Below are 19,815 nucleotides of genomic sequence, written 5' to 3'. Positions count from 1 at the left end.
TAGGTATATTCCCTTTTATGCCGAACACCCAAGTATAAATTTCAGTATTAACATCTTTTTGGGGTTCGTACTGTGGGTTTGTTCTTTCACGTTCATTCTCATTTATAATGGAATTACCTCGTTCCATTTTGGCCAATAATATTGTCGACATTTAATAATTGAACGTGGTTCCAATCAACACAGCCCATTGATGATTTGAGTAGCTACTCCAAAACCAAAAATTGTCATTCATCAATTCATGATCCCACCATTCTCATGTGCATGCGCATGCATCGATTATAAGCATTTCTTTGCTTTTGGGTACCCAAGCCAATTCAGACGTATATCTTTGAAACTCAACAGATTCCTTCTGGAGTTAGGTGAATACAAAGCATCTGGAATGGACAGTATTGTTCCATTCGGTAACATAATTTGGGCTATTCCTGAACCTTCAATCAGATCTGCAGGACCTGATATGGTTGTTACCTTTGCTTTTGTAAGCATTAATTTTGAGAAATACTTCCGATCTTGAAAGATCGTATGAGTAGTTGCGCTGTCTGCGAGACAAATATCTCTGTCATAGCCTTTGTTTTGAGGGCATCCATAATTTGCATCCATGCCACCAAATAAGTAAAATAAGCTGGATTAATAAAGAAGAAAACATTACCACTTTTATTGGATTGAAATTTAAACAACACTTCAGCTAATACAAGTAGTATATTAAGGAATTTAATCTAATTCGGACACATAACCTTCATTCCCTCTTTCAGTAACAAAATCAGAAACATCTAGATGCTTCTTGTTTAGCTGACGTGATATTTCTAATGAGCCATCTGTGGCTGGCGGAGCATGATCAATGTAATTTATCTCCACTTTCCTGTTCTTAAGTGAAGCTTGATAGAGATCCGCCAAATGCCTGGGCGTACGACATGTGCGCACCCAATGTCCCTTTGCACCACATCTGTGACAAGAGCTTCGTAGGAACTCCGAAGTTAAGCGAGTTGGGGGCTAGAGCAATCCCAGGATGGGTGACCCACTGGGAAGTTGCTCGTGAGCTCCCAGAAACAAAATCGTGAGGGCAAGAGGAGGGCCCAAAGCGGACAATATCGTGCTGATAACGTGTTATGAAATAGAGAGAATTGAGGAGGAAATTGAGAGAAAGGGAAATTGGAGAAAACTGATCTTGATCAGTTTTATCAGATTGTGTTCTCCTCTAATTGTATTCTCCGATTGTCAATTTTACAAGTAGGGGAGGGGGAGTATATGTAGGAATACAAATGGGGCATTTGGTTGGGCTCCATCATATTGATATGATACAAGAGGAAGCTTCCTAGGGGGGGAAGCTTCGCAACTGATTTACAACAGGTCCGTTCTTTTGTTAAAATATATGCCATGTAAGTGTCACGTGTGAAAAATATAATAAAATATTTTATTTTAAAAAAATTATTAAATTACATTACTTCTCTCTTCCCTTCTCTGTTCTCTCCCTCTCTTTCTTTCTCTGTACCTGACTCCCTCCCCAAACCAACCCACTTGGGGTAGTCATCACTGCCCCACCCCCTCCCCACCAGCTCCTCCCTTCCATCTAACCAACTTCGCCGCCTAAAAATCCTCAAAAACCACTCCTTCCCCAACCAAATCCACATCCAAAATCTCAACTTCCTGTTGAAATTTTCTTGCCTACCAAACAGAACCCAAAAACTCCAAATATTTTCTAAACCATAAAACAAAAACAAAATTTAATTTATAAACAAAAGGAGCGCCCGAGCCCTCTTGGTTTTGATTTCTTGAATGGTTTTGGGTATTATCCCTCTTGATTTGTATGATGTTTGAATGGGTTTGCCTTTCAATTTGGGAGTGTGCTTTGCTGCTTAAAATTCAAGCACAGAATTTCAGTAATTAAAATTCAAGCACAAGAATTTCTGTAATGGCATGTGCTTTGCTGCTTTTCTTTACCATTAACGTTTACCTATTTGTTGGTAGGGGAGAAGGTCGAGACTCAAGTAGAGAGAAAGAGGGAGAGAGAAGAGAGAAGTCATGTAATTTTTTTTTTCTTTTCTATTTGTTAAAATTTTAAAATTTTAAAATTTTAAAATTTATTTATTTTACATGTGGCACTTAGGTGACATATATTTCAACAAAAGAGTGGGTCTTATTTGTGCCACAACAGCGTTTTTAACAAAAATTTTAACAGAATTAATAGTTGGGGGGCAAAGTGAACCACCAAACGTTGGTCAATAGGTATTCTGGGTCACTTTAATTTTCAGGGGGTAAAGTGAGATTTGACTATAGTTTTAAGGGGCAATATAATAAATAAGCCAATTTCAGAGAACTTTTAAACCAATTTCAGAGAAATCACTAAACCCTAAACCAATTTAAGAGAAACCTCTTAACCAATTTCATAGAAACCCATAAACCCTAAACCAACTTCAGAGAAACCCCTTAACCAATTTCATAGTGTCACATCCCGGGATCGGCTCCGCCGTAGCACGATATTGTCCGCTTTGGGCCCCCTCTCTGGCCCTCACGGTTTTGTTTCTGGAAGCTCACGAGCCACTTCCCAGTGGGTCACCCATCCTGGGATTGCTCTGGCCCCCAACTCGCTTAACTTCGGAGTTCCTACGACTCCGAAACCAGTGAGCTCCCAAAAGGTCTCATGCTAGATGGATGCGGTTGTGCACATATAAGGCACATCACCCCCTCTCCGTTGGTTGATGTGGGATCTTATAATCCACCCCCCTTAAGGGCCCGACGTCCTCGTCGGCACACTCGCACCACACGGCAGAGTGGCTCTATACCAAATTGTCACATCCCGGGATCGGCTCCGCCGTAGCACGATATTGTCCGCTTTGGGCCCCCCTCTCTGGCCCTCACGGTTTTGTTTCTGGAAGCTCACGAGCAACTTCCCAGTGGGTCACCCATCCTGGGATTGCTCTGGCCCCCAACTCGCTTAACTTCGGAGTTCCTACGACTCCGAAGCCAGTGAGCTCCCAAAAGGCCTCGTGCTAGATGGATGCGGGTGTGCACATATAAGGCACATCACCCCCTCTCCGTTGGTTGATGTGGGATCTTATACATAGAAACCCATAAACCCTAAACCAACTTCAGAGAAACCCCTAAACCCTAAGAAAATGACGATGAATAGTACCTTTTGGAAGTGAACGATGGAGTTGAGCTTCGATGAACAGACACCTCTGGTGGAAGAAGAGCACTGCGTCAGAGAGAGAGAGAGAGGGAGCTACACGAGAGAGAGAGAGAGAGAGAGAGAGAGAGAGAGAGAGAGAGAGAGAGAGAGAGAGAGCTGCGCAAGAGAGACTGAGGGTAGCGCGCGACAAAGAAAGAGTGAAGAGAGAGTGAGAGTTGAGCGACAGAAAGACAGAGTGAAGAGAGAATGAGAACTGAGCGGCAGAGAGAGACGGAGCCAAGAAAGAGCTGAGAGAGAACTAAATTTCAGAAAAACTGTTATGTGTGCAATAAGTGGACATCAAATATATATTTATAGGCGATATTTGTAAAATTTGTGGGAAAATGCGGTATTTCTAGTTAAAATTAAAAAACTGGTGGTATTGAGCGCTATTTCCCTAAATTATACAATTAAAAAAATATATTTTGTTAATATTCACGGACCCTCTTTACGCCACTGGGAGAAAGCAAAGGCTTTTCGCTTCAAGCCAATCATCGCAGCGGGGCTTTGCACAACCTTTATCAATTAATTACTCGTTTTTTATTTTAATTAATTTGACAACAGTTTTCGGCCGTTTTGACAAGTTTTCATAATCGACAAATGAAAAAGTCTTCAATTCAACACACAACACCTTCTAAAGTAATTTGGAGTCGTCTAGCTTTATCGACGTGGAGCTTTAGGATAACTAAAGGGTAACCACTCAAATCTCATTCAAAAGTTTTGCTTTTTATAAGTTCAGAAACCAGAATCTCCAAACTCTTGCTGTGCTTTCGTCTTTTCCATAATTAATGTTGAGAGTTTCACTTCTGCTGTGTTTTCTTCTTACTATAAAAAGCGTTTCTTCAAGCACTGATGACTTTTGCAGAGATGACTTCCCACCGGCACCGGCCTTTGTGTTTGGTGCTTCCTCCTCTGCTTATCAGGTTCGCAATTTCTTTTCATTTTTCTTTTTCTCTCTCTAATTTCTCTTCATTTGTATTATTACCTGGGTTGATTAAAAAATCTACATGACAAAAGGTGGAAGGTGCTGCAGGCGAAGATGGCAGGACCCCGAGCATCTTGGACACATATGCGCAAGCTGGTTTGCTTCCCACTACTTTCTTATCACATTTTCCTTCTTCTTCTTCTTTCATTTTTGTTTGTTGGTTGGCGAGGTCAGGTTAGATTGTAGCAATACTAGTTTTTATGCTTTTATTTTGTATTTGTTTTTTTAGTTTTTATTTTTATTAAAAACAATTTAACCTCTTCATGAATAAATTACAGTTTCTGATTAGTTCGGTTAAATTTTTCAAAGAATTAATTAGTTTTGAAAATGTTATATAATCAACGTCTCAATTCAGTTCGAAAAGTCAATGAAAGATACGGCTAGCTATAGATATTAAAATTTTATTTTTGGAACTTTTTCTATTGTGAAAGACGATATTGGTATACTTAAAAGCAAGAAAAGTCTTGGTTGTTTTCTTGTGGTAGATTCAATGTTATATTGGAAGGGGCCCATCACCCCAAAACCACTGTCATCCATGACGTTAAATTCATGTACGTCCAAACAATGTCAGTCGGCAGTCATTCATACACAACAAAAAAAGTGAATCATGTCATAGATTCAAAACCGTGTGAAGAAAAACTCATGCCCGAAACCTGATCGAAATAGATTCAAAACCGTTTGAAGAAAAAGTAATTCATAAAGACAAAGTGATCAGGTGCAAAATAGTAATTCACATATTCTATTGGCATACTTTCGTTTTTGTTGTTGATTTTTTTTTTTCTTTTTTGGGACAAACTATGTAATTAATAAAAATAAATATATGACAATGTCATGTGTCACATTATTATTGTAAATTACGGCTTTATCACATACTTTAGAGTAAAGTTATGGTTACTTAATTAGGTAGTATATTTTTTTTTTTTTGGATAATATTTCCCTCCTCATCCATAAAGTGACATGCAGAGACAGACTTACACTTTGACTAACCTCGACTTGACTTTGCCTTTTGTCAGCCTAAACTAATATATCCAACCAACCTAATGGACAGCCCTGTAAATCGTAACGAGAGTATAAACCCCCCTCACCTTTTCTTTATTTTTCTTTTGGTACAAAAAGGGACCAAAGGCCAGGGACGGACTCAGGAATTTTATGTCGTAGAGTCATAGTGTAAAAGTTCAATTTTTAAACTGAGGGTTTAGAGGGCAGCGGCGACAATGGAGGATTTGGGGTTTAAAGGCTTGGTGGGGAAGAGGGTTAAAGGTTTGTGGGGGGTGGAGATTGGGGATTTAGGTTTGAGGGTTTAGAAAATAGGTGTTTTGGAGATGAAAATTCGGGATGAAGCTGTGCAGCAGATACAATCTGTTCTATTTTTTTTTTTAAAAGACCTAGACCAAAACGACGTCGTTTTGGCCAGGTCTTTTAAAAAAAAATTCGCTGGTCCAAAACGACGGCGTTTTGGCCAGCGAGTTTTTTTTTAAAAATTCGCTATTGGTCCAAAACGACGCCGTTTTGGCCAGCGCGTTTTAAAAAAAAATACGCTGGGCTGGCCCAAAACGACGCCGTTTTGGCCAGCCTGTTTTTTTAAAAAAATTAGAAGCTGGGCCAAAACGACGCCGTTTTGGCCAGCTTCTTTAAAACAAAAAACAGATTTCCTGTTCACCTTCTTCTTCCTCTGTCTGCAACTCCTCCCTTCAGCCATTCTCATGGGGTCACACCCCAATTCAAAGGGACCTTCTACCTTGCTTTCATGAAGTCCATAGGGTCGTTTGACCCCATTAACCCCACTGTGGGTCCGTCCCTGCCAAAGGCCAAACACAAACAAATCCCACTTTTTTTTTTCCCTTATAAATTAAATTAATTCATACTGTTTTTCTATCTTCTTAGTAGGTTTGTACTTAAAGTAGTTGATCATAATTCATACTGTTGTTTTCTATCTTCTTAGTAAGTTTGTGCTTAAGGTAGTTGACCATTCCTACTATATATCTATCAATATAATCATTCATTTCCAGTAGTTGAGGCATCGGGTCAGGTGATATATTTTCTGAATATATTTTTCCCGCCATTGTGATGAGAAGCTTGTTTTAGCTCATATATAATTTTCTCAAGTTGCAAGGCAGGTGATATTTCTTATCAGATTTTGAGTAGCATATACTAGGTGGTTACATACAAGTCCTGCCAAAATATATTGACCAGAAAATTAGAATATTGAGACAAAGCGGATTAAATAAACTTAATCCATATTAATAATATAATCAACTAATCAAACATTTAGATAAAGTGAATTGTTCAAACTAACATGATAACTTGCATGTATCATGATCCTTGTTAGTTCATTACTTAACTCAATTTTTCAGGTCATTTTCATGGAGCCACTGGAGATGTAGCGTGTGACGCGTATCACAAGTATAAGGTATATATTTTGTAAAATTCAATCTAGTTATTGCTAACAATCTTTTCTTTTAGTTCAGAGGTTTCAGGACTAGTAGTTATTCACATATATGTTACAATTATGCAATCACGAGATTCATACCGTATCAAGACTAGCTAGTATTCGAGAGGTTTTTATAGTTTTTGGGAGGCAATATAACATACCATATGTTCTGTACAATTACGCGATTTATTGCCTAAATAACTAATTGGGAACATGTTGATGCTATTTGATGTTCATACATCATATCATGTTCATTCAAACTGTTGCAGGAAGATGTTCAACTAATGGCAGATACTGGATTAGAGGCATATAGATTTTCCATCTCATGGTCAAGACTTATCCCAAGTATGCATGAGCATCCAATTGTTACTCATATTAAACAAACAACGCTTAAGTTTTCACGCACTCAAATATCCAATTTCTTTATTTCAGATGGAAAAGGACCTGTCAATCCAAAGGGTCTACAATATTACAACAATCTTATTGATCAACTAATCAGCTATGGTTACTATCTACCTTATGATACTACATTGTATATTTTCCTTCAAATTTGGGGAGTGGTTATACTCTTAGGGCATGTTTACTTAGGAATGGAGGAAGTCATGAATCATGGAACTAAATTGAGGAATTGGAATCAGATCAACTAGGTAGCTGATCCGATTACTATTTTTGAGGATATTCGAGAGTTTAGCATGCAACCCATATAATTTTGGATTGCTTTTTATGTTAGTAAACGCGGGGGAAGACATGAATTGAGTAATTCCAATACCCATTCCTAATAAAGTAAACATGCCTTAAGAAACATGTACCACTTCCACCAATCTAACAATTCTGTAATTTGATGTCTGATTGCTTTATTTTTCAAGCAGGAATCCAACCACATGTTACTTTACACCATAGTGATCTCCCACAGGCACTTGATGATGAGTATGGAGGATGGGTTAGCCGAAAGATTGTGTATGGTTTCTTAACCCTATTTTTGTTATTTTGCATAATTTCAATGCATCAGGAGAAAAAGGGGAAAGATCATGGTGGAACAATTTTGTGGTTGCAGAAAAGACTTCACTGCGTATGCAGATGTGTGCTTCAAAAATTTCGGGGATAGAGTTTTGCATTGGACTACTATGAATGAACCTAATGTTTTTGTACTTGGGGGTTATGATGCTGGATTTCTTCCACCACAACGATGTTCAATTCCATTTGGTCTCAACTGCTCTAGGGGTAACTCCTCAACAGAACCATACTTGGCAACGCATAATATCTTGTTATCTCATGCGTCGGCTGCTAGATTGTACAAGAAAAACTACCAGGTAATTGGAAGAGAAAACAAATTCATGTTAAATGCTTCAAGCACTGTTGTTCTTGCAATGGTGTCCTTTCGTCCTTGAATCAAGATATAATACAGATTAGTAAGTGTCACAGCTGCTAATTTTCACTTGTTACTTAGGTCTTCGAGTTTTAATTTGAGAACATAAAGCATTTTAACAAAGAAAATAGTTAGAGATAGGTTGAGGAAATAAGAAATTGAGAGCAAATGGGAAGTAGAAAAAGAGAAAACTCTGCAATATTAATTTGATGCCTCTCCTTCTAATGTACATATACTATGTGGAAATGCATAAACAATTATAAGCTCAAACATACAATACAGACCGTTATAAACTATGATAAAGAAGTCAAAAGAAACCCAACCTAATTCAACAAAGATTATTCCATGTAACATCAATGCTTTTGGAATGCAGGATAAACAACGTGGGTTTATAGGAATCAACCTTTTTGCCTTTTGGTTTTTTCCTCGAACAAAAACCATTGAAGATGAACTAGCAACCCAAAGAGGCTTCGACTTCTATTTTGGTTGGTAAGTTTGAAATTGGCATAAAATTGCAACCTCTCTGTTCTCTCTTTTGTAGTCATTTTCCTGCCCAATTTGGTGGATTATTAGTACAGGGTTATCCTTCAACGAAACATAAAAAATAGATGGTTTGGACGATCAAGCTACTATGTGAAACCGATATATATGTCAATTATTATTTACTTGTCTTAACTGCAAACGCATTGTAATTCCATTGTGTCTATTTTGTGTTGCAGGTATTTGAATCCCTTGGTGTTTGGAGATTACCCTGATGTAATGAAAAAAAATGCAGGCTCTAGAATTCCTTTCTTCACTAGGCTTGAGTCTCAAAGTGTCAAGGGTTCGTTTGACTTCATAGGATTTAATTATTATACCGCCGTATACGCCGAGGACAACTCCGTCAGCTTAGAGAGTACAAACAGAGACTATATTGCTGACTCGGCAATGAAGACGATATGTAAGTTTTTGCTATACGTATATTTATATATCAAACTAAATTGAGCCCTAAAAATTTAATCAAGTTTTTGCTACACGTATGTAGTTCAACGTCGATATTGTGCGGAAACACTCCAAGACCTTGTCATTGATGGACTATGCGATAACACACACACAAACTCTTTGAGAATAAAAAACACACACACCACAAAGAGAGTAAGCAAACACACAAGAATACAAAGATGTATAGAGGTTCAGCTTTGTACCTACATTCTCTTTGGTGACCCCCTCTAGAAATTTCACTAGAAGAATAGGAACAACTTTGGTTACAACAAGAATCCCCTTAGCTTTCTATCACCTCAAACTCTAGGTCTTAATTTCTCTCACACCCTTGCTCAAACCCTTTGATGACCTTATAAACACTCAAGAATTCACCCTTGAAAATTCAATCTTGTGTTTCTCTTTTCAAAATTCACTCTTGAATTCTCCTCTCTTAAATTAACCTAGCCCTAAAAGTTCTATTTATAACTCATAGAACTTGGGTTACAAGTTTACTAGGAATAGGAAATTAAAACCCTATTAAATTGTACTAGAAAACCCCAAAATAATAGGAAACCACATCAAAACATGCCAAAATGCCAAAAACAGCGCGTGACACTATTCACGTGACGACCAGTCGTCGGGATTGTACGGTTCCTCTTCCTCATGCATCTATGGTGAGCCAATCTTTAACAGTCTAGTTGTGGCTAATCCCATTATGGTACGTAGCATAACTTTGTGGATGTATTAGCCGAGCCTTTGTGAAAATATATTGGTAAATATCTGTCGAATGTTTAAAAAAGAAAAAAAAAACCTGAAGTTTTGAATTATTAGCTTCAAGGTTTACCCCAAGATTAAGTAAATATTCACAAAATTAAAAGTGTTTATTACATGATTCATCGATTACATCTTTTTTGTACTGCTTTAGTGTACACATTGGTCACTATAGGGCAAGTTTTATCTTGGTTAAGACATGATATAATTATTGATTTAACTTACAAAGTTTATCTGTGCAGTTCCGAAACATGGTGAATCATCATTCGAGGTAAAACTTTGAACATAACAACTTGTTAACTTTAGAGAGATGGGTTATCGACCCACTACTAGCAACACTGATATTGTTCACAACTTAACCACTTACAAATTCCAATAGGTGTGTTGTTTTATCAAAAAACCTCGGTGTTATTAGGAGTGGTATCATTCATTATATATTGTATTTATTTTTTCAAATTTTCGATGTGGGGTTAAGTTAGTGTCATTTAACCATTTATGGAGTTAATTTCAAGCATTACTAATGCATTTGTTTGATGTAGTATCCAATAGCTCCCTGGGGCCTGCAAAGACTGTTGGAATATATGAAGCAAAATTATGGCAATCCCCCTATATATATCCATGAAAATGGTATATCCCTCTCTCTATCTAAATGCTGAAATTTAATCGAAGTAGTGCTATAATGCATGTATTTGAATATACAGTGTTGGAACAATTTGCAATTTAGTTTAGTGGTACTTTTAGTTTCGCTCTTCTTTTTGTAATAAAGTCATATATTTAGATGATAATGTTATAACCTAATTGAAAATTATAGAGTACAAAGACTTAATTTTGGCTATTATAATGAAGTAGTGGCATTATAGCTTTTCATGTTTATATTCTTTTCATCTATCTCATTATCTAAATGGAAAAGTATTGGCATCCTATATATTTTAGGTCAACAAACTGCACGCAATTCATCATTGGAGGATAGGTCGAGGGTAAAATATTTGCGTGGACATATCCAAAGTTTGCTTGCAGCTGTAAGGTATACCTATTTTCTTCCAGTTATAATGTAACCCAAGAGTCATATGATTTATCTTATTCTCTCCAAGAAAGTGTTCATACTAGGGAAATTTAATTGCCATCCTCGGTATGAAAAGACCACTTTGCTTTAACAAGAAATGACAATTGAAGCCAGAGAAATGACTGATTTTGTAACTAATAATTAATTCCATGGACAAAATTGAAATTAATTAGGTCAAGACCCAAATTGTTGTTTAAATAGGCAAAGTGAGAATTGGCAAGATATGTTTCACTTGTGAAGTCTTTATTTTATTTTATTTTATTTTTATACAAGCTATAGTCTAAACTACACGGAGATGAATGATTTCTCACACATTAGTCAATGTCTTTTTTCACTGGGCTATAACCGTTCACCACTTATGAAGTCTTTAACTATTTGATATCATCTTTATTTGCTTTTTTCTTAAGTGGTTTTTCTTGTTTTATACCTTAGTTTGACATCTAACTAGTACTTGTTCTTAATCACTGACGGATGCTATGAAAATCTTTACTTTTGGAAGGAATGGATCAAATGCCAAAGGCTATTTTATATGGTCCTTCATGGACTCCCTTGAGCTATTGAACGGCTATGAATCAAGCTTTGGCCTATACTACATCGATTTGGACGACCCTGATTTAAAAAGACAACCCAAACTCTCTGCTCATTGGTACTCCCATTTTCTAAAGAGCAAGAACCTCACCAGCTTAGATGGATTTCTTGAATCCCTTTCCCATGGTTACCATTCTCAGTAAACTTTATTTTACATAGTCAAATACTTATGTAAAGAGCTTGTAGCTTAAGTGGTTAAGAGCACATACCCCTCTCCTCCAATGGTGTTTGTATCCAAAATAGTTATGCCACATTAAGATGCATCACTTTATTTGAGTCATAAACATCAATTATGTTCTAAAATAAAGAAGGGAATTTAGACTATCACTTGTATTCAAGTTATAGACAGAGTTGAATCACTATTAGAGATTTGGGTTTTACATAAAATATTTTTATTTATCTATTGCAAAATTTGAAAGTCTTCCAAATTTTGGGCAAATGATCAAAAAGCTCTTAAAATACAAATACTTCCTAAGTACGTCCACACTTCTCCAAAGTATTGCAAGACAAACCTAAATTTTCAAGAAAGACGCATGAATCCCCATGCAGACCCTTCTTGGACAACTGTAGCATTTATTTGATTTGATTTTAATTTTATTTTGTAAGAAAAAATGTAAATAAATAGAGCTTCATTTAATAAAACCAACCTACCTTTTTCTTACTTTCTCCAGAGATAGCTCTTAAGAGTAACTAAATTGAATGATCTCTACAACATTCTCCCAAGTAACATATTACTCTTGAAATACCTGCGCATTCCCTGAACAAAACAAAACTAATATCTCTGTCTAGCAATGGAAGAATCCCAAAAAGTGGCATATCCTCCCAAAACATCTGATGTTGAAGCCGCATACCTGCTTGGGCCAAAGAATGCGCCACCTTATTGCCCGCTCGGGGTTGGAACAAAACATCCACAAATATGCAACTGTGTAAAGAAAATTGGGAAATAGCCCAAAATGCCACCATTTTTATAATTGTAATTGAAAATACCACCCTTTTTTAAAAATTTTGGAACTATGACCTATAAATAGAATTTTATTGTCCCCTTATTGCACATATATCACTTTTGCTGAAATTTTATTGTCTCTGTTTTGCTGAAGTTCTCTCTCGCCTCTGTCTCTTCGCTGCCCTCTGTTTCTCTTCACTCTCCGGTGGCTTTGCTCCGAATCTGTGGTCCTTCAGCTCTCAGTCTCTCCTCACTCAGCTCCGACTGTCTCTTCTCTCTTCCTCTCCCAGCGACAGGTACTGTTCATCGGCATTTTCTTACAGTTTAAGGGTTTCTCTCAAGTTGTTTTAGGGTTTATGCATTTCTCTGAAATTGGCTGAGGGGTTTGTTCGAAATTGGTTGAAGGTTTAGGGGTTTCGCTGAAATTAGTTTAGGGGTTTGTTCGAAATTGGTTGAAGGTTTAGGGGTTTCTCTGAAATTGGTTTAGGGGTTTCATTGAAATTGTTTTAGGGGTTTGTCTGAAATGATCTGAGTATGATGATTCCTTGTTTCAAACAGTGAATGGGTTTGTTCTTTGTGGACTGATGCTTGCACTGCTGTTGTGTTGCTGTTGCTGTTGCTATTGCTGTCGTATTGTGTTTTTTTGCTAGTGTATTGCTAATGTAGTGATGTTGTGTTGGCATTTTAGTGCAGTTGTATTTTTAGTTTTAGTATGGTTTTATTATGGTTTTTGTAGCAGTTATTGAATGGTATTTGGTGGCTTAGTATGAGTCTTTATGAGCATTGCATTTAACCTTCTTAGAAGTCTAATTGGTATCTATTTTGTTTGTTGAAGATGATATCTAAAGTGTAAGACAATTAACCTGTGTATGGTGATTTCTTCTCTGTGGATCATTACCAAAAAATACTCGCTGATTATATTTTACGTAGAAAATGTGGCCATGAAAAGAATTTGTGGCTAAAACTCCATGATGGAAGCAACCATTTTGAAATATCTTAAGCAAACTGTTGGTGGCTTGCTAAATTCCTTAATTTTTTTCTCTTTATCTTCCAACGAGGTAGTGACCCTTCACATTACACTCAATTGTGCAAAGGATTTGCATGGTTGTCTGATGGAATCGAAGAATAATTTACATAGAAATAATTTCCTTTGTTATCGTTCGTAGTTTTTCATATATGAAAGAAACTTCTAGATTGATAAAATATCTCAAGACAGAGTTTGACAAAATCAAGTATTGTATAAATATTTGAACTTGTAAACTCCCAACCATATCATACTTTTTGTTTGAGAATAATGCTTGTTAATTCGACATATTTTTGTATAACTTTGTTTACTAAGTTTAGGGCTTGCATATTGGATATGGATGAGTTTTGTTTAGAACCATATGTGGTGTAATATGAGTTGTTTAAAAGTTTGCTGTTTTGTGCTTGATCATTGTGTGCTTAAAAGAAAGCGGGAAATGAGTGAAGATGGGAACCTACCAGCAGCAGCTGTGGTTTAGAGAAATGGGGACATTGATTTTGCTATAAGCTAACTGTTTAAGCTTTTGCTTTTGTTGTTTGTGTATGGATACTTAGAGAAGTCTGTTTCTGAGGAGAACTTATAATTTTGTAATTGTACATGTCTTACAAACATTTTATACCGTTTTGATGGTTTATTTATGAATTTATCTTTCATTTTTTGTTAAGAAAAAACTGAAGGGATGGTGCCAATTTCTTTCATTTTCTTTCATTTTCTTTCATTTTCTTATAAATCACCCAATCATTCTTCTTGATTGGCCGCTCGAATATAAGAAAGGCGAGAACCAAACAAGGCTGTCACTTCAATTCACATGCTCGTTGACATACTTTAGATTAAGAATTAGTTGTGGTTTCACCTTACATGCATTTTATTATTGAAGTTTAAACCAGATGTGGTTATCACAGAATATGATGCATCATTATTATTTTGGTCAGAATATGATGCATCATTTAGATCTTAACCACAATTTTTTTTCCATAGCATGCAAATGGTGAAAAATCATGGATTGGCATTGATGGTAACACTGGTGTGATAACTGATGTGAAAGAGAAAAAGATAGGTGGATATCTTTTTGGCTTACTATTGTTGCTCTCTTTTATTTCCTTCGCTATCTCAATATTCACATTTGTTGGGTGATTTATATTTGCTGAAAGCTCTGAAATAGGACTTTTAATGTAGTATTGTTCTCAAATGTATCCATTATATGTCCCTTTATTGATATGGCATAAGTGTCAATCTTCTGGTTTATATTGTCGATTTGCTTCAGTAGTAGTTCTAGTTTAGAGCTTCTCCCAATATATTTCGACAGCACTCATGTGAGGGGAAGTGCTGTTGTCGTGGTTATTAAAAAATTTCCCAATAAATTTATTTTGTTGGTAAGGCTGTTCATTTTGAGGATTTATGATGTCAGATATGGGATGCCTACAACGTGAAGGGCCAGAGTTTTAAAACGGCCATAGAAGCTGCTTGCCTACTTCTCAGAATCGATGACATTGTGAGTGGGATGAAGAAGAAGCAGCCTCCTGGTGCCAAAGCTCATTCCAAGCCTCAAGTTGAGACAGAAGGCGATGCAGATAATGAGCAAATAATTCCGGAGTGCTTATGGAGAGCACGTGGTTATCTCAGTTTGAATGAAGTTTTGCTTTAAAGAAGAAAAAAAGGAGCATTATAAGTTTGATGAGGATATTTTTTAGGTTTGTAATGTCACCTTAACTTGGTAGTGTGTGTTTTGTCCCTCTTCTTTCTTTCTCAATCGACGAGGTGGAAAGAAGAGAAGTCTTCTTATTGGAGAATGCTAATGTTAGTTTCACATGTCATCTGTGTATCGAACACAATTTCTTTGTTCAACTTCGTGGATTGGCACAGTGGAGCTTATTTCTACCATTCTTCTGAATGATTGTTAACAGTCCAAACTTAGTTATTGACACAAATATGTACTTTTCTAAAAGTAAGAAAACAAAAAGTTTTTCATGGCCAAGCATCAATTTTAATAAGCCAGTGTGGCACCTAAAACACACAACGTACGGCACTGTACACAAACTTGTGGAGGAAAGGATTCATATTGAGCATCTATTTTATCCACTTAGGGAGAGTAAGAATTGATCTTGTCACTCCCATATTCAGCCAATATGCCACGTATTGATTCAAAGCAGAGCTTAAAAATGAAACGAAAGCAGATAAAAAACCCTAGACACGGCCAGCTGATGCAACTGAAATTGGCAAATAGCAAAGATGACATGAAGTCTGGGACTTCACAAGCGAGGCTGAACGAGGATGAAGCTGTGAGGGTTGCATACAAGCATGGGACGCCTCTTGACCTCATCATATTCCAAAGTAGGGCAATATGCCTACAATACAAAGGCAATACGAAGGCAATACGAAGGCAATATGACCACAATAAATATACAATACGAAGGCAATAGTAGGGCAATATGGCCACAATAAATATACAATACGAAGGCAATAGTAGAGCAATATAAGTACAATATAAAGGCAATATTAGGGCAATATACATATAATACATACACATTACAGTATTAAGGGAATACAAACACAATACAAATGCAATATTAAGTCAATGTACATACAATACATACACATTACAGACAACATTTCACACATGCGAAAGAAATCGCCTCCCAAACTGAACAATACTATCTATCCCACGAAGGGAAAATGAAGGCAACAAAAGATCCATGTACTCGGGTGAGATGAACTGAAGCAGCATTCACCGTTACTACAGGTCCATCAAAAGATCCATGTCTTTGTCCTTTCTTCTCGCTGCATGCACGAGGCTATGATGAGCCATTCCATCAAAACCCATATTTAGTACCTGCCAGACACCAGCTACATCAATTTCACTCCAATTGTGGTCTGGTGAGATGACCGAAGCATAATCTCGGAACATTTCGAAGCCGTTGTTGAAACATTCAACCATTTCATGGTTATATTCTTCAGATTGTGTGAATGTTTCGAGGGCATTTTTCTTTGTGTCTTCCAATTTCAACTTCAAGGACTCTAACTCTTTGCTCCGACTTTTTGCTTTAAGAGCTTGCTTCACCTCTCCAGCGTATGCTTTGTTCAACTTGTTGGCCAAGTTTCCCATAACTTGGCCATGAATATCGCACTTACTCTCCCACCAATCCGTTGCCTTTGACATATATTGGAGGTGGTGCTTGACGGCGGAGATTTTGTCAAGCGGATCATGAGTGTCAGCCTCACTTCCAGATGAAGTGGGATCATGATTGGGAGTCCGAGGTGGAGATGGGAATGGCACATGCCAGGGCTGGTCCCCCGGGTAACTCACATGCTCGTTAGGAGGGCGTACATCTGACATGTTGAAGTATTACTGGGGACAATTCACAGCTGTTGCCTGCAACCAAACAAATAGAGGTACATTCAGTCTCCAGTTGTAAACGACTATATGGTTAGGTTGAGTGGAGAATATTTGCCTTTCAGTAAGACTAATTACCTTTCCCGTTAAGAAGGTGCCTCTGTTGCAGTTCTATATAGGAAGGTTCAGTTATATGTACGAACTTATATGAGGTAAATTGGGTTTTGTGTTGGTGCATTAAATTGATGGGATTCAAAACTACACCATTAACTCCTTGGCTGTAAGTTACAGCAGTACAACATGACATTAACAACAATAAAATTGTATCTCTATGTATTTTTGGCAACTGGGCAAAAATAATGTTGACGAGTGGGTTCAGATTCTCCTCCTAAACGTATTTTTGGCAACTGGGCAGCTGTGTTCAAGCACCCCAAATTAGGAGGGGCAGAGTACACTTACACTTCATTTCTTTCAGTACCATTATCACCACCATGCATCTCCTCCACCTCGCTAAAATCAATCATATCCATAAAATCTGTCCCTACTTCACCTCCCAAATCAGTGACATTTGTATTATTCCAAGTTACTTCATTGCTTTCAACAATGGCAACTGAAGAATGACCCATCCGACTACTATCTGTCGTGATATGCATACTATGAACTACATCATTTGTCAGTCCTTTATCTTCTATACTCATGAGTAAGGGAGCTAGTTTTGAAGGTGTTACCTCGGAATTGTACTTCATAAAAAAATTGACATCATCATCGTCCTCAATCTTTATGCACTTCCACTCATTCGAGGCCACCAAAACTGAGAATTTTAAGCAAACCTTGTCTTCCCTGCTGTTTGTATTACCAATCTGATGCACACGGTCCAACAGTTCAGCAAAATTGATGGTCCGTGGAACTATTAAGCCTTTTGAGTCACCCCCTTCGTATTTGCACATCTTCTTCGAGGTGACCCATTTTCCATTGTAGCACACGAGAATAACAATTGTCTCCATTTCTGACCATGACAAAACAACATTTCATTCACACAATATAACCACAATAACCATACAATACAATAGCAATATAACCACAATATAACAGCAATATATAGGCAATATAATGGCAATATAACAGCAATACGACTGTAAAATAAGAGGAACACATCAGAATCACACTATACAGATCTACTACATCAAATAGAAATTCCCAAGTTTCAAGATTCACATATCCAGACCAATCTAAATGCAATTGGTACAAACCCAGATGAATGAGCATGAATATTCAACAAAACCTAACCCAAATAAATTAAAGCCAAAACGAATTTAACACAGACCCAAACAATCAAACTATAACCCATTTCACATAATACTGATATTAAGAAAATAACCATCAACACTACCTTTTCGAGGTCGGCAATCCAGTAGAGCTTCAAGGTTGCAAGCAGCTATTCAGAAGACATAGCTAAAGGGAGGGGTTCGCGATTCCAAACAGAGAGCAAGAGATCGAATAGGGGAGAAAGGGACATAACGAAGCTAGAGAGAGACAGCTGCGCTATGAGAAACAGAGCAAAGAGAGAGACAGAGAGTTGTGCTAGAGAGACAGAGAGAGAGCCAAGAGAGAGAGAGCCAAGATAGAGAGAGCCAAGAGAGACACAGAGAGCTGTGATAGACAGATACCAAAGAGAAAGAGAGCTGTGCCAGAGAGAGAGAGAGAGAGAGCTGTGTGAGCTTCTTCTCTCCAAAATTTCTGAACTTGTGAAAAATCAGCAATAAGTGGGCAATAATTTTATATTTATAGGTGATAGTTGTACAAAAATTGGGAAAGGATGGTATTTTTAATTAAAATTATGAAATGGGTGTCATTTAGGGCTATTTCCCAAGAAAATTTTACATCCTCAACTGGATTCCCCAAGTTGCACCACAACTCTCCTTCTCCCTTCAATAAATTCACCACTTCTTGTGAGTCTGTAAATATGAAAAGACCTGTCAACCCCTTGCTACCGTATGCTGCAAGCCAATCCGTAGAGCAGCCAATTCAGTATCCACCACCACCTCAGGCTGGTCCCCCACAAGCAAAACCCCATTTAAAGATTCCTTCAGAATCACACACCAACCCCCCTAGGCCTCGCCTTCTGCCTCCCTTGCCAGTAGTGCCATCACAATACATTAGCAAGAATTGTGGTGGTGCTTTGATCCAGCGCCATCACTCCACTTGGGGTGGTTTTGACGCGCATTGAATGTTACATGAATTGTTCTAAGTAATCTGAAGTCTCTACCACCACCGGGTCAACAAAATTACATCCCTGCTTTCCATAGAGCTCATCATTCCTTAATTTCCATGCTCGCAACAGGCAAACTGATCCATCTCCACCGGGGCCAAAGAATGCATAGCCACCTCTGAAAAATCTGCAAAAGTTACCCGTGCTCCACCAATACCAAGTTTTAACGATGTTAGGCTCCATAATTTCCTGCTTCGTTTACAATTCCATAAAGCGTGTAAAGCATGTTTTTCCCACCAAAACCTAGCAATCATTGCAGATAACACATAAACTGTGGGGCAATTGGAACACTCCATCGTATATGTACGAAGAACTGGAGCCACCGCTTTAATTACTTGAGTCTATTTGCAAAAGCCTTTGCAATAATTTTGTAAATCGCTGTACATAGGCTTTTTGGTCTAAATTCAGTCACTCTAGAGGGTGTCTGTGTTAGAGTTTTGAATAGATTGAAGTAGGAAGGAAAACACAAGTGTGTATTTTTCTATTGCATGCTCTGTACTCAAAAGAGCAAGCTCAGTGTGAGCTGTGAGCTATAACCGTATGAAAGAATAGCTGGATTCTCTTACATCACTGAGAATCACAGCCTTACATCCAAAACTGCTCTCCAGGATTTTTACACGTGGCTATAACCACTCAACATGACTAACGCCTAACACTTGTCTATCTTAGCGACAAAGTGAATACACCATTTAGCTTAGAGGCCTAATTACATTCTTATCAGCTCACCACTTACATTTCAACACTCCCCTTTAAGTTGTGAGCTGATTTCACACCAAGTTTCTCTCTGAGATAGCAGAAATGATCCTTAGCCAAAGCCTTTGTAAAGATATCTGCCAACTGCTCATTTGTGGGACAATAAATCAGATCCACAGTTACTTCTTGCAAAGCATCTTTAATAAAATGATACCTTCGATCGATATG

The 19,815-nt window shown here is 37.5% G+C and overlaps 3 protein-coding genes across 8 annotated transcripts in view; 2 read left to right on the top strand and 1 right to left on the bottom strand.

Annotated features, from left to right (window-relative positions):
• Nucleotides 1-19,815, top strand: part of LOC18773544 (beta-glucosidase 11) — a 44,200-nt gene that overhangs the window by 11,143 nt on the left and 13,242 nt on the right. The gene's annotated exons all lie outside the window — the stretch shown is intronic.
• Nucleotides 3,673-11,683, top strand: LOC18774195 (beta-glucosidase 11). Its single transcript, XM_007205000.2, has 14 exons — nucleotides 3,673-3,855; nucleotides 4,029-4,086; nucleotides 4,181-4,244; nucleotides 6,503-6,558; nucleotides 6,849-6,924; nucleotides 7,012-7,083; nucleotides 7,449-7,536; nucleotides 7,634-7,889; nucleotides 8,319-8,434; nucleotides 8,665-8,885; nucleotides 9,919-9,947; nucleotides 10,216-10,303; nucleotides 10,610-10,700; nucleotides 11,239-11,683. Exons 1-14 carry the CDS (start codon nucleotides 3,764-3,766, stop codon nucleotides 11,468-11,470), a joined length of 1,539 nt encoding a protein of 512 aa, XP_007205062.2. The 5' UTR covers nucleotides 3,673-3,763; the 3' UTR covers nucleotides 11,471-11,683.
• LOC109949809 lies at nucleotides 16,486-18,220 on the bottom strand. Of its 2 annotated transcripts, XR_002272105.1 has the most exons (3): nucleotides 18,016-18,220; nucleotides 16,764-17,631; nucleotides 16,486-16,664 (listed from the first exon to the last, which is right to left on the bottom strand). XR_002272105.1 is itself a non-coding variant. In XM_020566344.1 (2 exons), the coding sequence occupies exon 2, from the start codon at nucleotides 17,627-17,629 to the stop codon at nucleotides 17,081-17,083; it is 549 nt and encodes a 182-aa protein (XP_020421933.1). In that variant the 5' UTR covers nucleotides 17,630-17,631; nucleotides 18,016-18,220; the 3' UTR covers nucleotides 16,486-17,080. The 2 variants fall into 2 exon arrangements, 1 of the variants encoding a protein (XP_020421933.1); XM_020566344.1 differs by having other exon boundaries at nucleotides 16,486-17,631.

This window comes from Prunus persica, chromosome G6 (genome assembly GCF_000346465.2).
Source record: "Prunus persica cultivar Lovell chromosome G6, Prunus_persica_NCBIv2, whole genome shotgun sequence".
NCBI classification, from domain to species: Eukaryota; Viridiplantae; Streptophyta; class Magnoliopsida; order Rosales; family Rosaceae; genus Prunus; species Prunus persica.
The sequence above is the reverse complement of the archived record's forward strand: the minus strand, read 5'-3'. Positions and strand labels throughout refer to the sequence as shown.

Excerpts from the sequence above, each read along its gene's own strand:
- LOC18774195 (XM_007205000.2), top strand. The coding sequence starts at position 3,764 with ATGAAAAAGTCTTCAATTCAACACACAACACCTTCTAAAGTAATTTGG. Across the intron at positions 6,925-7,011 it reads ATGGTCAAGACTTATCCCAA|ATGGAAAAGGACCTGTCAAT; the intron begins GTATGCATGAGC and ends TCTTTATTTCAG. Across the intron at positions 10,701-11,238 it reads AGTTTGCTTGCAGCTGTAAG|GAATGGATCAAATGCCAAAG; the intron begins GTATACCTATTT and ends TACTTTTGGAAG.
- LOC109949809 (XM_020566344.1), bottom strand. The coding sequence starts at position 17,629 with ATGGAGACAATTGTTATTCTCGTGTGCTACAATGGAAAATGGGTCACC.